Raw genomic sequence first — 16899 nt, 5'->3', positions numbered from 1 at the left:
CACACACACACACACACACACATCTGTAGTTCACACACACACGTCTGTAGTTCACACACACACGTCTGTAGTTCACACACACACACGTCTGTAGTTCACACACACTCTTCTGTAGTTCACACACACGTCTGTAGTTCACACACACACACACACACACACACACACACGTCCACAGTTCACTCACTCACACACGTCCAGTTCACTCACTCACTCTCACACCACACACACACGCGTCCACAGTTCACTCACTCACACACGCGTCCACAGTTCACTCACTCACACACGCGTCCACAGTTCACTCACTCACACACGCGTCCACAGTTCACTCACTCACACACGCGTCCACAGTTCACTCACTCACACACGCGTCCACAGTTCACTCACACACGCGTCCATAGTTCACTCACTCACACGTCCACAGTACACACACACACGCATCCACAGTACACACACGCCTCCACAGTACACACGCGTCCACAGTTCACTCACTCACACACGCGTCCACAGCTCACTCACTCACACACGCGTCCACAGCTCACTCACTCACACACGCGTCCACAGCTCACTCACTCACAAACGCGTCCACAGCTCACTCACTCACACACGCGTCCACAGTTCACTCACTCACAAACGCGTCCACAGTTCAGTCACTCACACACGCGTCCACAGTTCACTCACACGTCCACAGTTCACTCACTCACACACACGCGCGCGCGCGTCCACAGTTCACTCACACACACACACGCGCGCGCAGTTCACTCACACACGCGCGCGCGCAGTTCACTAACACGCGCGCGCGTCCACAGTTCACTCACACACGCGCGCGCGTCCACAGTTCACTCACGCGCGTCCACAGTTCACTCACGCGCGTCCACAGTTCACTCTCACACGCGCGTCCACAGTTCACTCTCACACGCGCGTCCACAGTTCAGTTCACTCACTCACTCACTCACTCACTCACTCACTCGCGTCCACAGTTCACTCACACGCGTCCACAGTTCACTCACACGCGTCCACAGTTCACTCCCTCCCTCCCTCGCGCGCGCGCGTTCACTCCCTCCCTCGCGCGCGCGTCCACAGTTCACTCCCTCCCTCGCGCGCGCGTCCACAGTTCACTCCCTCCCTCGCGCGCGCGTCCACAGTTCACTCCCTCCCTCGCGCGCGCGTCCACAGTTCACTCCCTCCCTCGCGCGCGCGTCCACAGTTCACTCCCTCCCTCGCGCGCGCGCGCGTCCACAGTTCACTCCCTCCCTCGCGCGCGCGCGCGCGTCCACAGTTCACTCCCTCCCTCGCACGCGCGCGCGTCCACAGTTCACTCCCTCCCTCGCGCGCGCGCGCGCGTCCACAGTTCACTCCCTCCCGCGCGCGCGTCCACAGTTCACTCCCTCCCGCGCGCGCGTCCACAGTTCACTCCCTCCCGCGCGCGCGTCCACAGTTCACTCCCTCCCGCGCGCGCGTCCACAGTTCACTCCCTCCCGCGCGCGCGTCCACAGTTCACTCCCTCCCGCGCGCGCGTCCACAGTTCACTCCCTCCCTCGCGCGCGCGTCCACAGTTCACTCCCTCCCTCGCGCGCGCGTCCACAGTTCACTCACACGTCTGTAGTTCACACACACACTCACACGTCTGTAGTTCACACACACACTCACACGTCTGTAGTTCACACACGTCTGTAGTTCACACACACACACACACGTCTGTAGTTCACACACGTCTGTAGTTCACACACACACTCACACGTCTGTAGTTCACACACACACACACGTCTGTAGTTCACACACACACACACACGTCTGTAGTTCACACACACACACACGTCTGTAGTTCACACACACACACACGTCTGTAGTTCACACACACACACACGTCTGTAGTTCACACACACACACGTCTGTAGTTCACACACACACACGCCTGTAGTTCACACACACACACGCCTGTAGTTCACACACACACACGCCTGTAGTTCACACACACACACGTCTGTAGTTCACACACACACACGTCTGTAGTTCACACACACACACGTCTGTAGTTCACACACACACACGTCTGTAGTTCACACACACACACACGTCTGTAGTTCACACACACACACACACACACGTCTGTAGTTCACACACACACTCACACGTCTGTAGTTCACACACGTCAGTAGTTCACACACACGTCTGTAGTTCACACACACACACACACACGTCTGTAGTTCACACACGTCTGTAGTTCTCACACACACACACGTCTGTAGTTCACACACGTCTGTAGTTCACACACGTCTGTAGTTCACACACACACACACACGTCTGTAGTTCACACACACCACACACACACACGTCTGTAGTTCACACACACACACACACACCGTCTGTAGTTCACACACACACACACACGTCTGTAGTTCACACACACACACACACACGTCTGTAGTTCACACACACACACACACACGTCTGTAGTTCACACACACACACACACACACGTCTGTAGTTCACACACACACACACACACACGTCTGTAGTTCACACACGTCTGTAGTTCACACACACACACACACACACGTCTGTAGTTCACACACACACTCACACGTCTGTAGTTCACACACGTCAGTAGTTCACACACACGTCTGTAGTTCACACACGTCTGTAGTTCACACACACACACACGTCTGTAGTTCACACACGTCTGTAGTTCTCACACACACACACGTCTGTAGTTCACACACGTCTGTAGTTCACACACGTCTGTAGTTCACACACGTCTGTAGTTCACACACACACACACACACACGTCTGTAGTTCACACACACACACACACACACACACGTCTGTAGTTCACACACACACACGTCTGTAGTTCACACACACACACACACACACACACGTCTGTAGTTCACACACACACACGTCTGTAGTTCACACACACACACGTCTGTAGTTCACACACACACACGTCTGTAGTTCACACACACACACGTCTGTAGTTCACACACACACACGTCTGTAGTTCACACACACACACGTCTGTAGTTCACACACACACACGTCTGTAGTTCACACACACACACGTCTGTAGTTCACACACACACACGTCTGTAGTTCACACACACACGTCTGTAGTTCACACACACGTCTGTAGTTCACACACACGTCTGTAGTTCACACACACGTCTGTAGTTCACACACACGTCTGTAGTTCTCACACACACGTCTGTAGTTCACACACACACACACACGTCTGTAGTTCACACACACACACGTCTGTAGTTCACACACACACACGTCTGTAGTTCACACACACACACGTCTGTAGTTCACACACACACACGTCTGTAGTTCACACACACACACGTCTGTAGTTCACACACACACACGTCTGTAGTTCACACACACACACGTCTGTAGTTCACACACACACACGTCTGTAGTTCACACACACACACGTCTGTAGTTCACACACACACACGTCTGTAGTTCACACACACACGTCTGTAGTTCACACACACGTCTGTAGTTCACACACACGTCTGTAGTTCACACACACGTCTGTAGTTCACACACACGTCTGTAGTTCTCACACACACGTCTGTAGTTCACACACACACACACACGTCTGTAGTTCACACACACACACACGTCTGTAGTTCACACACACACACGTCTGTAGTTCACACACACACACGTCTGTAGTTCACACACACACGTCTGTAGTTCACACACACACGTCTGTAGTTCACACACACGTCTGTAGTTCACACACACGTCTGTAGTTCTCACACACACGTCTGTAGTTCTCACACACACGTCTGTAGTTCACACACACACGTCTGTAGTTCACACACACACGTCTGTAGTTCACACACACACGTCTGTAGTTCACACACACACGTCTGTAGTTCACACACACACACGTCTGTAGTTCACACACACACGTCTGTAGTTCACACACACACGTCTGTAGTTCACACACACACACGTCTGTAGTTCACCACACACACACGTCTGTAGTTCACACACACACCACGTCTGTAGTTCACACACACACACACGTCTGTAGTTCACACACACACACGTCTGTAGTTCACACACACACACGTCTGTAGTTCACACACACACACACGTCTGTAGTTCACACACACACACACACGTCTGTAGTTCACACACACACACGTCTGTAGTTCACACACACACACACACACACACACGTCTGTAGTTCACACACACACACACACACACACACACCGTCTGTAGTTCACACACACACACACACACACACACACACCGTCTGTAGTTCACACACACACACACACACGACAGCAGTTCACACACACACACACACACACGTCTAAAAATCTGTTTCCACCTACAATAGTCATTTACGACATTAACAATGTCAACACTATTTTTCATCAAATTGATGTTATTTTAAATGGGCAAAAAATTATTGCTTTTCTTTCAAAAACAAGGACATTTCTAAGCGACTCCAAACGTTTGAACGGTAGTGTACATGTCTATAGTTCACTCATAAGGTCTTGAAGCAGCAAAAGCATTAGCACACCTCTCCGTAAATTCTGAACGTCCCGCTCCCCTCATCCAGCTCAATAGCAGTGACTCCAGGCACTTTTCTGGCTTGTTGAATGTTGCTTCCATGGCTTCCAATGGCAAGGCCCATGAGGTCCACCCTGACTGTAAACTCCTCTTGGACACCAGACGCCAGTTGCTTTGTACTCTTGAGAGGAGATCGTTTTGAGTGAAACATCTTACATTCACAGATGCCATTCATTTTACTTTTATCTAATTTAATTCTGTCATGCGCATGAATTCATGTGTTTTATGCCAGGATGCAATAATGAAAATCGCCCTTACCTCCAGATGTTTAGTGGCCTCCTCATTTCGGGACATGAGCATGAGCTTAGTACGAATGCTCCTCAGGTGCATGTCACTGAGCAAAGACACTCGCTTAACTGTGGCTTCATTTATGGACTGCAAGGAAACAAGAATATAAATGTAAATAAATGGTCAAAGCACATTAATTGGAAGGGAAAAAAATGTATAGTTATATATCGGGATATTATTTTGGACAATATATCGTATCGTTTTGACAATATCACAATATTATTTTTGTGCTAGTTGGCTGTGCCTGCACCAAAACTCCAGTATTTTTCTTTCATAGCTTGTTCTCCATCTTCTTTTTAAGTAGGAACCCAATTTATTTTCAGGACGTATTTCCATAACTGATCCAAACTAGTTCCTCATGTCTCTCTCTTGTCCCTCTGCAGCAGACATACAGTTGAAGTCGGAAGTTTACATACACTTAGGCTGGAGTTATTAAAACTCGTTTTCAACCACTCCACAAATTTCTTGTTAACAAACTATAGTTTTGGCAAGTCGGTTACGACATCTACCTTGTGCATGACAAGTAATTTATCCAATAATTGTTTACAAACAGATTAGTTCACTCTTTTACATACACTAAGTTGACTGTGCCTTTAAACAGCTTGGAAAATTCCCGAAAATGATGTCATGGCTTTAGAAGCTTCTGATAAATGATGTCTATTAGCCTGAGTCAATTGGAGGTGTACCTGTGGATGTATTTCAAGGCTTCAAACTCAGTGCCTCTTTTCTTGACATCATGGGAAAATCAAAAGAAATAGCCAAGACCTCAGAAAAACAATTGCAGACCTCCACAAGTCTGGTTCATCCTTGGGAGCAATTTCCAAACACCTGAAGGTACCACGTTAATCTGTACAAACAATAGTACGCAAGTATAAGCACCATCGGACCACGCAGACGTCATACCGCTCATGAAGGAGACGTTCTGTCTCCTAGAGATGAACGTACTTTGCTGCGAAAAGTGCAACTCAATCCCAGAACAACAGCAAAGGACCTTGTGAAGATGCTGGAGGAAACAGGTACAAAAGTATCTATATCCACAGTAAAACGAGTCCAATATCGATATATCGCTCAGCAAGGAAGAAGCCACTGCTCCAAAACAGCCATAAAAAAGCCAGACTACGCTTTGCAACTGCACATGGGAACAAAGATCGTACTTTTTGGAGAAATGTCCTCTGGTCCGATGAAACAAAAATAGAACTGTTTGGCCATAATGACCATCGTTATGTTTGGAGGAAAAAGGGGGAGGCTTGCAAGCCGAAGAACACCATCCCAACCGTGAAGCACGGGGGTGGCAGCATCATGTTGTAGGGGTGCTTTGCTGCAGGAGGGACTGGTGCACTTCACAAAATAGATGGCATCATGAGGGAGGAAAATGCTACTCACTGGACCCTATGATCACTCGGCTACACATGCATCTCCCTAATGTCAATATGCCTTGTCTATTGCTGTTTTGGTTAGTAATTTGTCTTATTTCACTGTAGAGCCTCCAGCCCTGCTCAATATGCCTTAGCTAGCCCTTATGTTCCACCCCACACATGCGGTGACCGCACCTGGCTTAAATGGTGCCTCTAGAGACAAAACCTCTCTCATTGTCACTCAATGCCTAGGCTTACCTCCACTGTACTCACATCCTACCATACCCTTGTCTGTACATCATGCCTTGAATCTATTCTTCTGAGCCCAGAAACCTGCTCCTTTTACTCTCTGTTCCGAACGCACTAGACAACCAGTTCTTTTAGCCTTTAGCCGTACTCTTATCCTACTCCTCCTTTGCACCTCTGGTGATGTAGAGGTTAACCCAGGCCCTGCAGCCCCCCAGCATCACTCCCATTCCCCATGCGATCTCATTTGTTGACTTCTGTAACCGTAAAAGCATTGGTTTCATGCATGTTAACATTAGAAGCCTCCTCCCTAAGTTTGTTTCATTCACTGCTTTAGCACACTCCGCCAACCCGGATGTCCTAGCCGTGTCTGAATCTTGGCTTAGGAAGGCCACCAAAATTCCTGAAGTTTCCATCCCTAACAATAACATTTTCCGACAAGACAGAACTGCAAAGGGGGTGGAGCTGCAATCTTCTGCAGAGATAGCCTGTAGAGTTCTGTCATACTATCCAGGTCTGTGCCCAAACAATTCGAGCTTCTACTTTTAAAAATCCACCTTTCCAGAAACAAGTCAGTCCCCGTTGCCGCTTGTTATAGACCCCCCTCGGCCCCCAGATGTGCCCTGGACACCATATGGGAATTGATCGCCCCCCCATCTATCTTCAGAGTTTGTACTTTTAGGTGACCTAAACTGGGACATGCTTAACACCCAGGCCGTCCTACAATCTAAGCTAGATGCCCTCAATCTCACACAAATCATCAAGGAACCTACCAAGTACAGCCCTAAATCCATAACCATGGACACCCTCTCAGATATCATCCTGATCAACTTGCCCTCTAAATACACCTCTGCTGTCTTCAACCAGGATCTCAGCGATCACTGCCTCATTGCCTGCGTGCGCACAGGGTCCGCGGTCAAACGACCACCCCTCATCACTGTCAAACGCTCCCTAAAACACTTCAGCGAGTAGGCCTTTCTAATCGACCTGGCCCGGGTATCCTGGAAGGATACTGACCTCATCCCGTCAGTAGAGGATGCCTGGTTGCTCTTCAAAAGTGCTTTCCTCCCCATCTTAACCTCTCTAGGGGGTGTGGGACGCTACCGTCCCACCTGGCCAACATTCAGTGAAATTGCAGAGCTCCAAATTCAAAAACACAAATACTCATAAGAATTCATGAAACATACAAGTGTTATACATCGGTTTAAAGATTAACTTCTTGTTAATCCAACCATGGTGTCAGATTTCAAAAAGACTTCACGGCGAATGCAAACCATGCGATTACCTGAGAACAGCGCCCAGCAGACAAATCATTACAAACAGTAACCAGCCAAGTAGACGAGTAACAAGTCCGAAATAGCCATAAAATGAATCACTTACCTTTGATGATCTTCATATGGTTAGACTCCATGTTACACAAATGTTTGTTTTGTTCGATAAATTCCCTCTTTATATCCAAAAACCTCTGTTTTGTTTGTACGTTTTGTTCAGTAATCCATTGGAACAAAGCGCGGTCACAGCATGCAGACGAAAAATCAAAAAAGTACCATAAAAGTTAGTAGAAACATGTCAAACGATGTTTATAATCAATCCTCCTATGGTGCAAGCATATGAAGATCAAAGGTAAGTGATACATTTTATCGCTATTTCTGACTTTTGTTACTCCCCTTCTTGGCTGGTTACTGTTTGTAATGAATTGTCTGCTGGGCGCTGTTCTCAGATAATCGCATGGTTTACTTTCGCCGTAAAGCCTTTTTGAAATCTGACACAGCGGTTGGATTAACAAGAAGTGTATCTTTAAACTGCTGTATAACATTTGTTTATTTTATGCATGTTTATTATGAGAATTTCTGTTTTGTTGAGTTTCACACTCTGCAATTTCACCGGATGTTGTTTGAGACAGTGGATTACTGAACAAAACTGAGGTTTTAGGATATAAAGAGGGACTTTATCGAACAAAATAAACATTTATTGGGTAACTGGGAGTCTTGTGAGTGTAACCATATGAAGATCATCAAAGGTAAGTGATTAATTTTATCGCCATTTCTGACTTTTGTTGGCTGGTTACTGTATGTAATGATTTGTCTGCTGGGCGCTGTTCTCAGATAATTGCATGGTTTGCTTTCGCCGTAAAGTATTTTTGAAATCTGACACAGTGGTTGGATTAACAAGAAGTTAATCTTTAAACCGATGTATAACACTTGTATGTTTCATGAATTTTTATAATGAGTATTTGTTTTTGAATTTGGCGCTCTACAATTTCACTGGATGTTGGCCAGGTGGGACGGTAGCGTCCCACACCCCCTAGAGAGGTTAAATAAACATGACCCATTCAAAAAATGTAGAACTAAGAACAGATATAGCCCTTGGTTCACCCCAGACTTGACTGCCCATGACCAGCTCAAAAACATCCTGTGGCGTTCTGCATTAACATCGAATAGCCCCCACGATTTGCAACTTTTCAGGGAAGTCAGGAACCAATATACTCAGTCAGTTAGGAAAGATAAGACTAGCTTTTTCAAACAGAAATTTGCTTCTTGTAGCACTACCACCAAAAAGTTTTGGGACACTAATGTCCATGGAGAATAAGAGCACCTCCTCCCAGCTGCCCACTACACTGAGGATAGGAAACACTGTCACCACCAATAAATCTATAATAATCGATAATTTCAATAAGCATTTTTCCACAGCTGGCCATGCTTTCCACCTGGCTACCCCAACCCTGGCCAACATCTCAGCACCAACTGCATCAACTTGCCCAAACCCTGCGTCTCCTTCACCCAAATCCAGACAGCCGATGTTCTGAAAGAACTGCAAAATCTGGATCCCTACAAATCAGCTGGGCTAGACAATCTGGACCCTCTCTTTCTAAAATGATCCGCCGAAATTGTTGCAACCCCTATTACTAGCCTATTCAACCTCTCTTTCATATCGTCTGAGATCCCCAAAGATTGGAAAGCTGCCGCGGTCATCCCCCTCTTCAAAGGGGGAAACACTATAGACCCAAACTCTTATAGACCTATTTCCATCCTGCCCTGCCTTTCTAAAATCTTCTAAAGCCAAGTTAACAAACAGATCACCGATCATTTCGAATCCCACCGTACCTTCTCCACTATGCAATCTGGTTTCCAAGCTGGTCATGGGTGCACCTCAGCCACGCTCAAGGTCCTAAACGATATCATAACCGCCATCGATAAAAGACAGTACCGTGCAGCCATCTTCATCGACCTTGCCAAGGCTTTCAACTCTGTCAATCACCGCATTCTTAAAATCGGCAGACTCAATAGCCTTGGCTTTTCAAATGACTGCCTCACCTGGTTCACCAACTACTTCTCGGATTTCAGTATGTCAAATCGGAGGGCCTGTTGTCCGGACCTCTGGCAGTCTCTATGGGGGTGCCACAGGGTTCAATTCTCAGGCCGACTCTTTTCTCTGTATATATATCAATGATGTCGCTCTTGCTGCTGGTGATTCTCTGATCCACCTCTACGCAGACGACACCATTCTGTATACATCTGGCCATTCTTTGGACACTGTGCTAACAAACCTCCAAACGAGCTTCAATGCAATACAACACTCCTTCCGTGGCCTCCAACTGCTTTTAAATGCTAGTAAAACTAAGTACATGCTCTTCAACCGACTGCTGCCCGCACCCTCCCACCCGACTAGCATCACTACTCTGGACAGTTCTGACCTAGAATATGTGGACAACTACAAATACCTAGGTGTCTGGTTAGACTGTGTAATACCCTTGTTTGAACTAGGTATTGAGTTTATTCTTATTAAAACCAAGTATTGAGTTTATTTGTTATAATTGCTATTATATTTAAAAGGTGATTGAATTGCTCTTAAATTGTAATGTTAATGAATTTCTTTTGAAGAAATATTTATTTACTGTATAAGTGAATAAGTTGGTTTACTTTTAATTTTTGACCAATAAGGTCGCTTGTTAAGCTGTGGCCAATGGGAGTTGACCTGATTAACGGGAGGTCTGGGAAAGGAAAAAGAGAGGGAGAGAGATGTTGAGAAAAGGATGGACTTTTACATTAAGATTATAAAAGAAGACGACAAAACTAGAACAAAAACCCATACCTACTACGACATGAAGGGAAATACCGATTTTATTTTATAAGAGACTTGTTATAATTTTGTTAAGACTTAGTAAAGACTGAAGCTACCGTCTCATCGTGGAGGTATTTGCCAGCCTTGAGGTTAGCCTAGCATCGTGTAACACAGAGAGAATTGCTTGGGAAAGCTTAACGAGTTCATGTTCTCATGGGATATCGGTTACGGCTAAGGAGTACTGTCTGCATTGATAGCGGTGCTTGCTGTGGATCTTGTGAGGAAACCTGCAAGGAACTGCCATACTTCGCTGAAGGAATATCTACAAGTTCTCATGGGATATCGGTTACGGCTAAGGAGTACTGTCTGCATTGATAGCGGTGCTTGCTGTGGATCTTGTGAGGAAACCTGCAAGGAACTGCCATACTTCGCTGAAGGAATATCTACAAGTAGTGAGTAACCACAACGTGAGGTGCTTCTGGACTTTATGTGTGTCGTCATTTTTCTTGGAGCTCCATCGCGCGCCAACGGGTTATTAAGCAAGCTTTAAATAATTTGGACATGGGTTGTGCACGACTCATTGGGGTTTATTATTTTTATTTATTTTGATGTTGTGCTATGAAAATGTAATAATACACATATTGAACCTTATGTATGTTGCCTTGGTGGAGTAATTTACTGTTTCAATTTAATTTAATGCATGGAATAGTCTATACTGATACAATAACAGAAACCTATAATCATTTTATCTGAAGTTAATACCCTACTGTCATCACCCTAGACAGTTTATAAAAGGAATTATTATTGGAGATGTCCTTCTCACCTAACATCCCATGCTGTTGAGATACTCTACGGAAGTTAATATCGTGAGAGTCAAATTCGAGCCTGGTGAGAGGGTTACAACTGTAAACTCTCCTTCCAGACTCACATTCAGCATCTCCAATCCAAATTTTAATCTAGAATCGGCGTCCTATTTTGCAACAAATCCTCTTTCCCTCATGCCGCCAAACATACCCTCGTAAAACTGACAATCCTACTGATCCTTGACTTCGGCGATGTCATTTACAAAATAGCCCCCAACACTCTACTCAGCAAACTGGATGTAGTTCATCACAGTGCCATCCGTTTTATCACCAAAGCCCCATATACAGCCCACCACGGCGACCTGTATGCTCTCGTTGGCTGGCCCTCACTACATATCCGTCGCCAAACCCACTGGCTCCAGGTCATCTATAAGTCTTTGCTAGGTAAAGCCCCGCCTTAGCTCACTGGTCACCATATTAACACCCACCCGTAGCACGCGCTCCAGCAGGTATATTGCACTGGTCATCCCAAAGCCAACACTTACTTTGGCCGCCTTTCCTTCCAGTTCTCTGCTGCCAATGACTGGAACAAATTGCAAAAATCGCTGAAGCTAGAGTCTTATATCTCCCTCTCTAACTTTAAGCATCAGCTGTCAGAGCAGCTTACCGATCACTGTACCTGTACACAGCCAATCTGTAAATAGCACACCCGACTATCTCCTCCCCATATTATTACTTACCCTCCTGCACCCCAGTATCTCTACTTGCACATCATCATCTGCACATCTATCACTCCAGTATTAATGCTAAATTGTAATTATTTTTTGCTTCTAGGGCCTATTTATTGCCTACCTCCCTACATTTGCACACACTGTACATAGATTTTTATTTTCTGTTATTGACTGTACGTTTGTTTGTGTAACTCTGTGTTGTTTTTGTCGCACAGCTTTGCTTTATCTTCGCCAGGTCGCAGTTGTAAATGAGAACTTGTTCTCAACTGGCCTACCTGGTTAAATAAATGTGAGAAAAAAAAAGAAAAAAAAAATGGGTCTTCCAAATGGACAATGAACCCAAACATACATCCAAAGTTGTGGCAAAATAGCTTAAGGACAACAAAGTCAAGGTATTGGAGTGGCCATCACAAAGCCCTGACCAGAATCCTATAGAAAATTTGTGGGCAGAACTGAAAAAGCTTGTGCGAGCAAGGAGGCCTACAAACCTGACTCAGTTACACACCCTCTGTCAGGAGGAATGGGCCACAATTCACCCAACTTATTGTGGGAAGCTTGTGGAAGGCTACCTGAAACGTTTGACCCAAGTTAAACAATTTAAAGGCTATGCTACCAAATACTAGTTGAGTGTATGTAAACTTCTGACCCACTGGGAATGTGATGAAAGACATAAAGCTGAAATAATTAATTCTCTCTACTATTATTCTGACATTTCACATTCTTAAAATAAAGTGGTGATCCTAACTTACCCAAGACAGGGAATTCTTACTAGGATTAAATGTCAGGAATTGTGAAAAACTGAGTTGAAATGTATTTGGCTAAGGTGTATGTAAACTTCCGACTTCAACTATATAGTGAGCAATATGTTTGGAGCATCAAATCGCAATAATATATATATTTTTTTAATCACAGTATCGAAATACATATAGAATTGTGAGAATCCCAATACATATCGTATCGGCACCTAAGTATCATGATAATATCATGAAGTGAGGTCCCTGGCAATTCCCAGCCCTATTTCATTGGTATACTCAAATCTGCTGGAACTGAAAAAAAGAGTGTCAGAAAGATGTATACATACTTACTTACCAGTACAACTAAGCTACTTGTTTCTGTACAGTAGACAATCCGACAAGCTCCCACTGCCTTTTTGAAATCTTTATGTGCTTGTTCACTTTCGCACCTGAAGTAGAAGGAACTATAATCAGATTCTGAATTATAATGCATGTCAATAACATCCAACAAATAACCAGTCTATATCCCAATCAGAAACTACTTTTAAACAAGGTACATACGCTGCTTTCAGGTCGTCAGGAACTGGGACGGTGCACTTGAAGAAGGAGCTCTTTGACACCGCCTTGTTGACATTTACAGGCCGAAGACGTTCAAATGTGACTATTTCATTGTATGTGGCGTCACAGGCAGCATACTCAATCACATAGAACTACATAGTAAACACAACACAGGTTACATATTGACTTGCATGAAATTGACAAACATAACATATCAGGATGAGGAAACCAGAAGACAAACATGAAATAAACATCACCTTGATGAAACAACTCTCAAATTACATTGTGGGACCAGTGAAATTGTAACCACAGTTAACTACTCACATCTCCCTTCATCATGCGCACTTTGGCAAGCCACCAGCCACATGGCTCCTGCTCATTGGCCCGGGAGAAGATCTGGTACAGAGAGAAACAAGGGGAGATAATTAAAAATAAGACATCCTAAGGAAACCGTGTCTGTTACATTTCTATGAAGATAGAGAGACAGTTCTCACCTCCACCTCTTCTCCCTCCCCAATGTCCTTTTTACCATCGGCTGGAGGTGGCATCCGAACATCACTAAAGGGAACTTGTCTCTCTGGTTGCCAACTTCATTAACAACAACAAGCATTTAGATCAGTATCAAAGTTATGCACAAACTAATACCACTATCACTGCAACATAGATATGACAAACTACAACCCCACAAGAACTGATGAATACCACACTTACTTGTTTTCAAAGGCAATAGCGAGTGAATCGTCATGGACATCTTTGACAAATCCCTAGAGAAAGGACAGCAGTACTTTAAATTCAAAAGTGCTCCCCTAGCCCTAGATTATATATACAGTGCCGCAAAAAAGTATTTGCCCCCTTCTTAATTCTATCTACTTTTGCATATTTTGATACTGAATGTTTTCAGATCTTTTCAGAACCAAAACAGCCATCCAAAAAGTTATACTTTTGACTCATCTGTCCATAGAACATTCTTCCAAGAGTCTTGATGATAATCCAGGTGCTTCTTGGCAAACTTCAGTAAATTCTTTGGACGAGATGGGTCCCATTATGCCTGGTGAAAATCAAACACTGTATTCCACAGGAAGAACCTCATACCAATGGTCAAGCATTGTGGTGATAGTGTGATGGTTCGGGGATGCTTTACTGCCTCAGGACCTGGATGATTTGCCTTAATAAAAGGAACCATGAATTCTGCTCTGTATCAGAATTTTACTGGAGAATGTCAGGCCATCCATCTGTGAGCTGAAGCGCAGCTGGGTCATGCAACAACACAATGATCCAAAACACACAATCAAGTCTACATTAAATTGGCTAAAAAGCAACAAATTGGAATGGCCTAGTCAAAGTTCAGACCTAATCCCAATTGAGATGTGTCAGGATTTGAAACAAGCAGTACATGCTTGAAAACCCACAAATGTCACTGAGTTAAAGCAGTTTCGCATGCAAGAGTGGGCCACAATTCCTCCACAGCGATGTGAGAGACTGATCAACAACTACAGGAAGCATTTGGTTTCATTCATTGCAGCTAAAGGTGGCACAACCTGTTATTGAGTGTAAGGGGACAACTACTTTTTCACACAGGGGAATTGGGTGTTGCACAACTTTGTTAATTAAGTAAATAAAATAAGTATCAATTTGTGTTATTTGTAAACTCAGGTTCCCTTTATCTAATATTAGGTTTTGGTTGAAGATCTGATTACATACAGTATAAAGATATGCAAAAATCGAAAAATCAGAAAGGGGGCAAATACTTTTTCACAGCACTGTAGCTTGTTGGCTTACCTAGGTTATATTCTAGTCAAGAACTCAAATCAGTTTCATGAATTCATGAGCTCAACCAGGGCACATTGATATCCCTTCACTATGTGGATGTTTGATTCAGTGAACACAAAAATAGACCTGGTGCCTAAAGTATCTGCTGAATCTGACGACAGCTGAGCTGAGGACTGAGAGCAGCTGACACGACATAGATCAGTGGGCCTAAGACTGGGCATTCATGGAATAACTTCAGGATAATGTGTTGTTCACATTTCCAACTGCCTGCAATAGTCTAACTAACAACATCCACAACGAGTGCAAACATTTTCACCAAATGTATGTTCTTAAACAGGCAAGTCCCTCTATTCACAACATTTCAGCTAGCTGTAAGTTTCCTTACTCAGACTTCACTGGGGGGCAAATGAAAACAGTGACCTGGCTATGATTAAAATATGAATTTAACAAACGTTTTACTTTTAAATTGTTTTATGATTATCACATATGGTTAGCATATACACTTTTAGATGATCTGGGTAACTTTATGACCTACTAGACTAATTCTGATTCAAGACGAGCAAAGTCAAAAGAGCAACCGAACCCGTTTATTCAGCTAGCCAAGTTAACTAGCTAGTACCTAACTAGCTGGTTGATGCTAACAATAGACAACCCGCCTGACTAGCTGTTAATTAAGTTAGAAAAATTCCTCAACGTTTTCGTCCAAGAAAACTAATATCGCAATCATGTAACGTTAAGACAAACAGGACGTGAATAAACGTTGTTGCAACAACAAAAAAGGACAAGAGGCCAAATAGCTATAATATTTGGCCATGAAGATAGCGTATCTAGCTAACGTTTCGTAATAGCTAGCTAACTACCAACGTCAGACATGTTGAAAACACATATCTAGCTTCGTGTATGTAGCTAGCTTACGTTTATTGACAATAGTTGGGGAACAGATGTGTGAGTCATGTTTTATAAAACATGATTATGGTCAGTTTACATGAATGTTAAGAATTGATTTACCTTATAATATGCTCCGTTGGAGCCACGGACCTCCACCGTCAGTTCATCCATGTTGGGCATGCAATGCATGCCGGGGAGGAGTTCTAGAAGTTTACAAATGGTACAGGTCTAGAAGTGTACTTGCAAATTGATAGGCCAAATTCAATGTGCAAATAATCCATACTCCAGGAATACAACATTGTTGTCCATAACATAGGCCTACATTTAACAGATTTAGTTAGCTAAATGAAAACATGGGGTAAATAATGTGACACTTCACAGTGTTGCACAACATATATTCTATGATTTAGGTTAGCTACATTGTAAAATGGGGAAATCAACAAGGCCTATCATTGATTTTTGCACACTGTAAATAACCTGCGCCAGTGCATTTTAGAAATATGGCCATGTATCATCCACCAGCTTTGCTATCCATGACATTAGACAGAGGACCAAGATGAGGACCAAACTTTGAAATGGCCTGATGTGCTGACAATTGTAGTCAATCAATTGACCGGAATAAAGGCTAAACTTGTGAATCAGAAATCCGAGATGAATAATGAAAATGTTTTTGTGTCACTCATAAATGGTCAATTTAATCAGATGTAAATGTTGTAATGGTGCTAAAATTCAATCAAAACCACACTGCAGGATAACATTGTTCCTGGGCCATAGCACATTCTCCTGATACAGTGCCTTAAGAAAGTACACCCCTTGGACTTTTTCCACATTTTGTTGTGTTGCAGCCTGAATTTACAATGTA

General features: G+C 44.2%; 1 protein-coding gene across 3 annotated transcripts in view; it reads right to left on the bottom strand.

Moving 5' to 3' along the window:
- The window catches only part of fxr1 (FMR1 autosomal homolog 1), a 61358-nt gene extending 45064 nt beyond the window's left edge, over nt 1-16294 (bottom strand). For all 3 annotated transcript variants that reach the window (XM_014216579.2, XM_014216581.2, XM_014216582.2), the window contains exons 1-8: nt 16158-16294; nt 14091-14143; nt 13874-13967; nt 13704-13775; nt 13383-13531; nt 13177-13270; nt 4861-4977; nt 4553-4723 (exon numbers count right to left, since the gene is read on the bottom strand). In XM_014216579.2, coding sequence (XP_014072054.1) covers nt 4553-4723; nt 4861-4977; nt 13177-13270; nt 13383-13531; nt 13704-13775; nt 13874-13967; nt 14091-14143; nt 16158-16226 — 819 coding nt within the window. In that variant the 5' untranslated portion in view covers nt 16227-16294. The remainder of the gene's footprint in view (nt 1-4552; nt 4724-4860; nt 4978-13176; nt 13271-13382; nt 13532-13703; nt 13776-13873; nt 13968-14090; nt 14144-16157) is intronic.
- Between the last annotated feature and the right edge of the window lie 605 nt (nt 16295-16899).

This window comes from Salmo salar, chromosome 10 (genome assembly GCF_965601325.2).
Source record: "Salmo salar chromosome 10, fSalSal1, whole genome shotgun sequence".
Lineage (NCBI taxonomy): Eukaryota > Metazoa > Chordata > Actinopteri > Salmoniformes > Salmonidae > Salmo > Salmo salar.
Note: the sequence above shows the minus strand (reverse complement) of the source record. Positions and strands in the feature narration are given on the sequence as shown.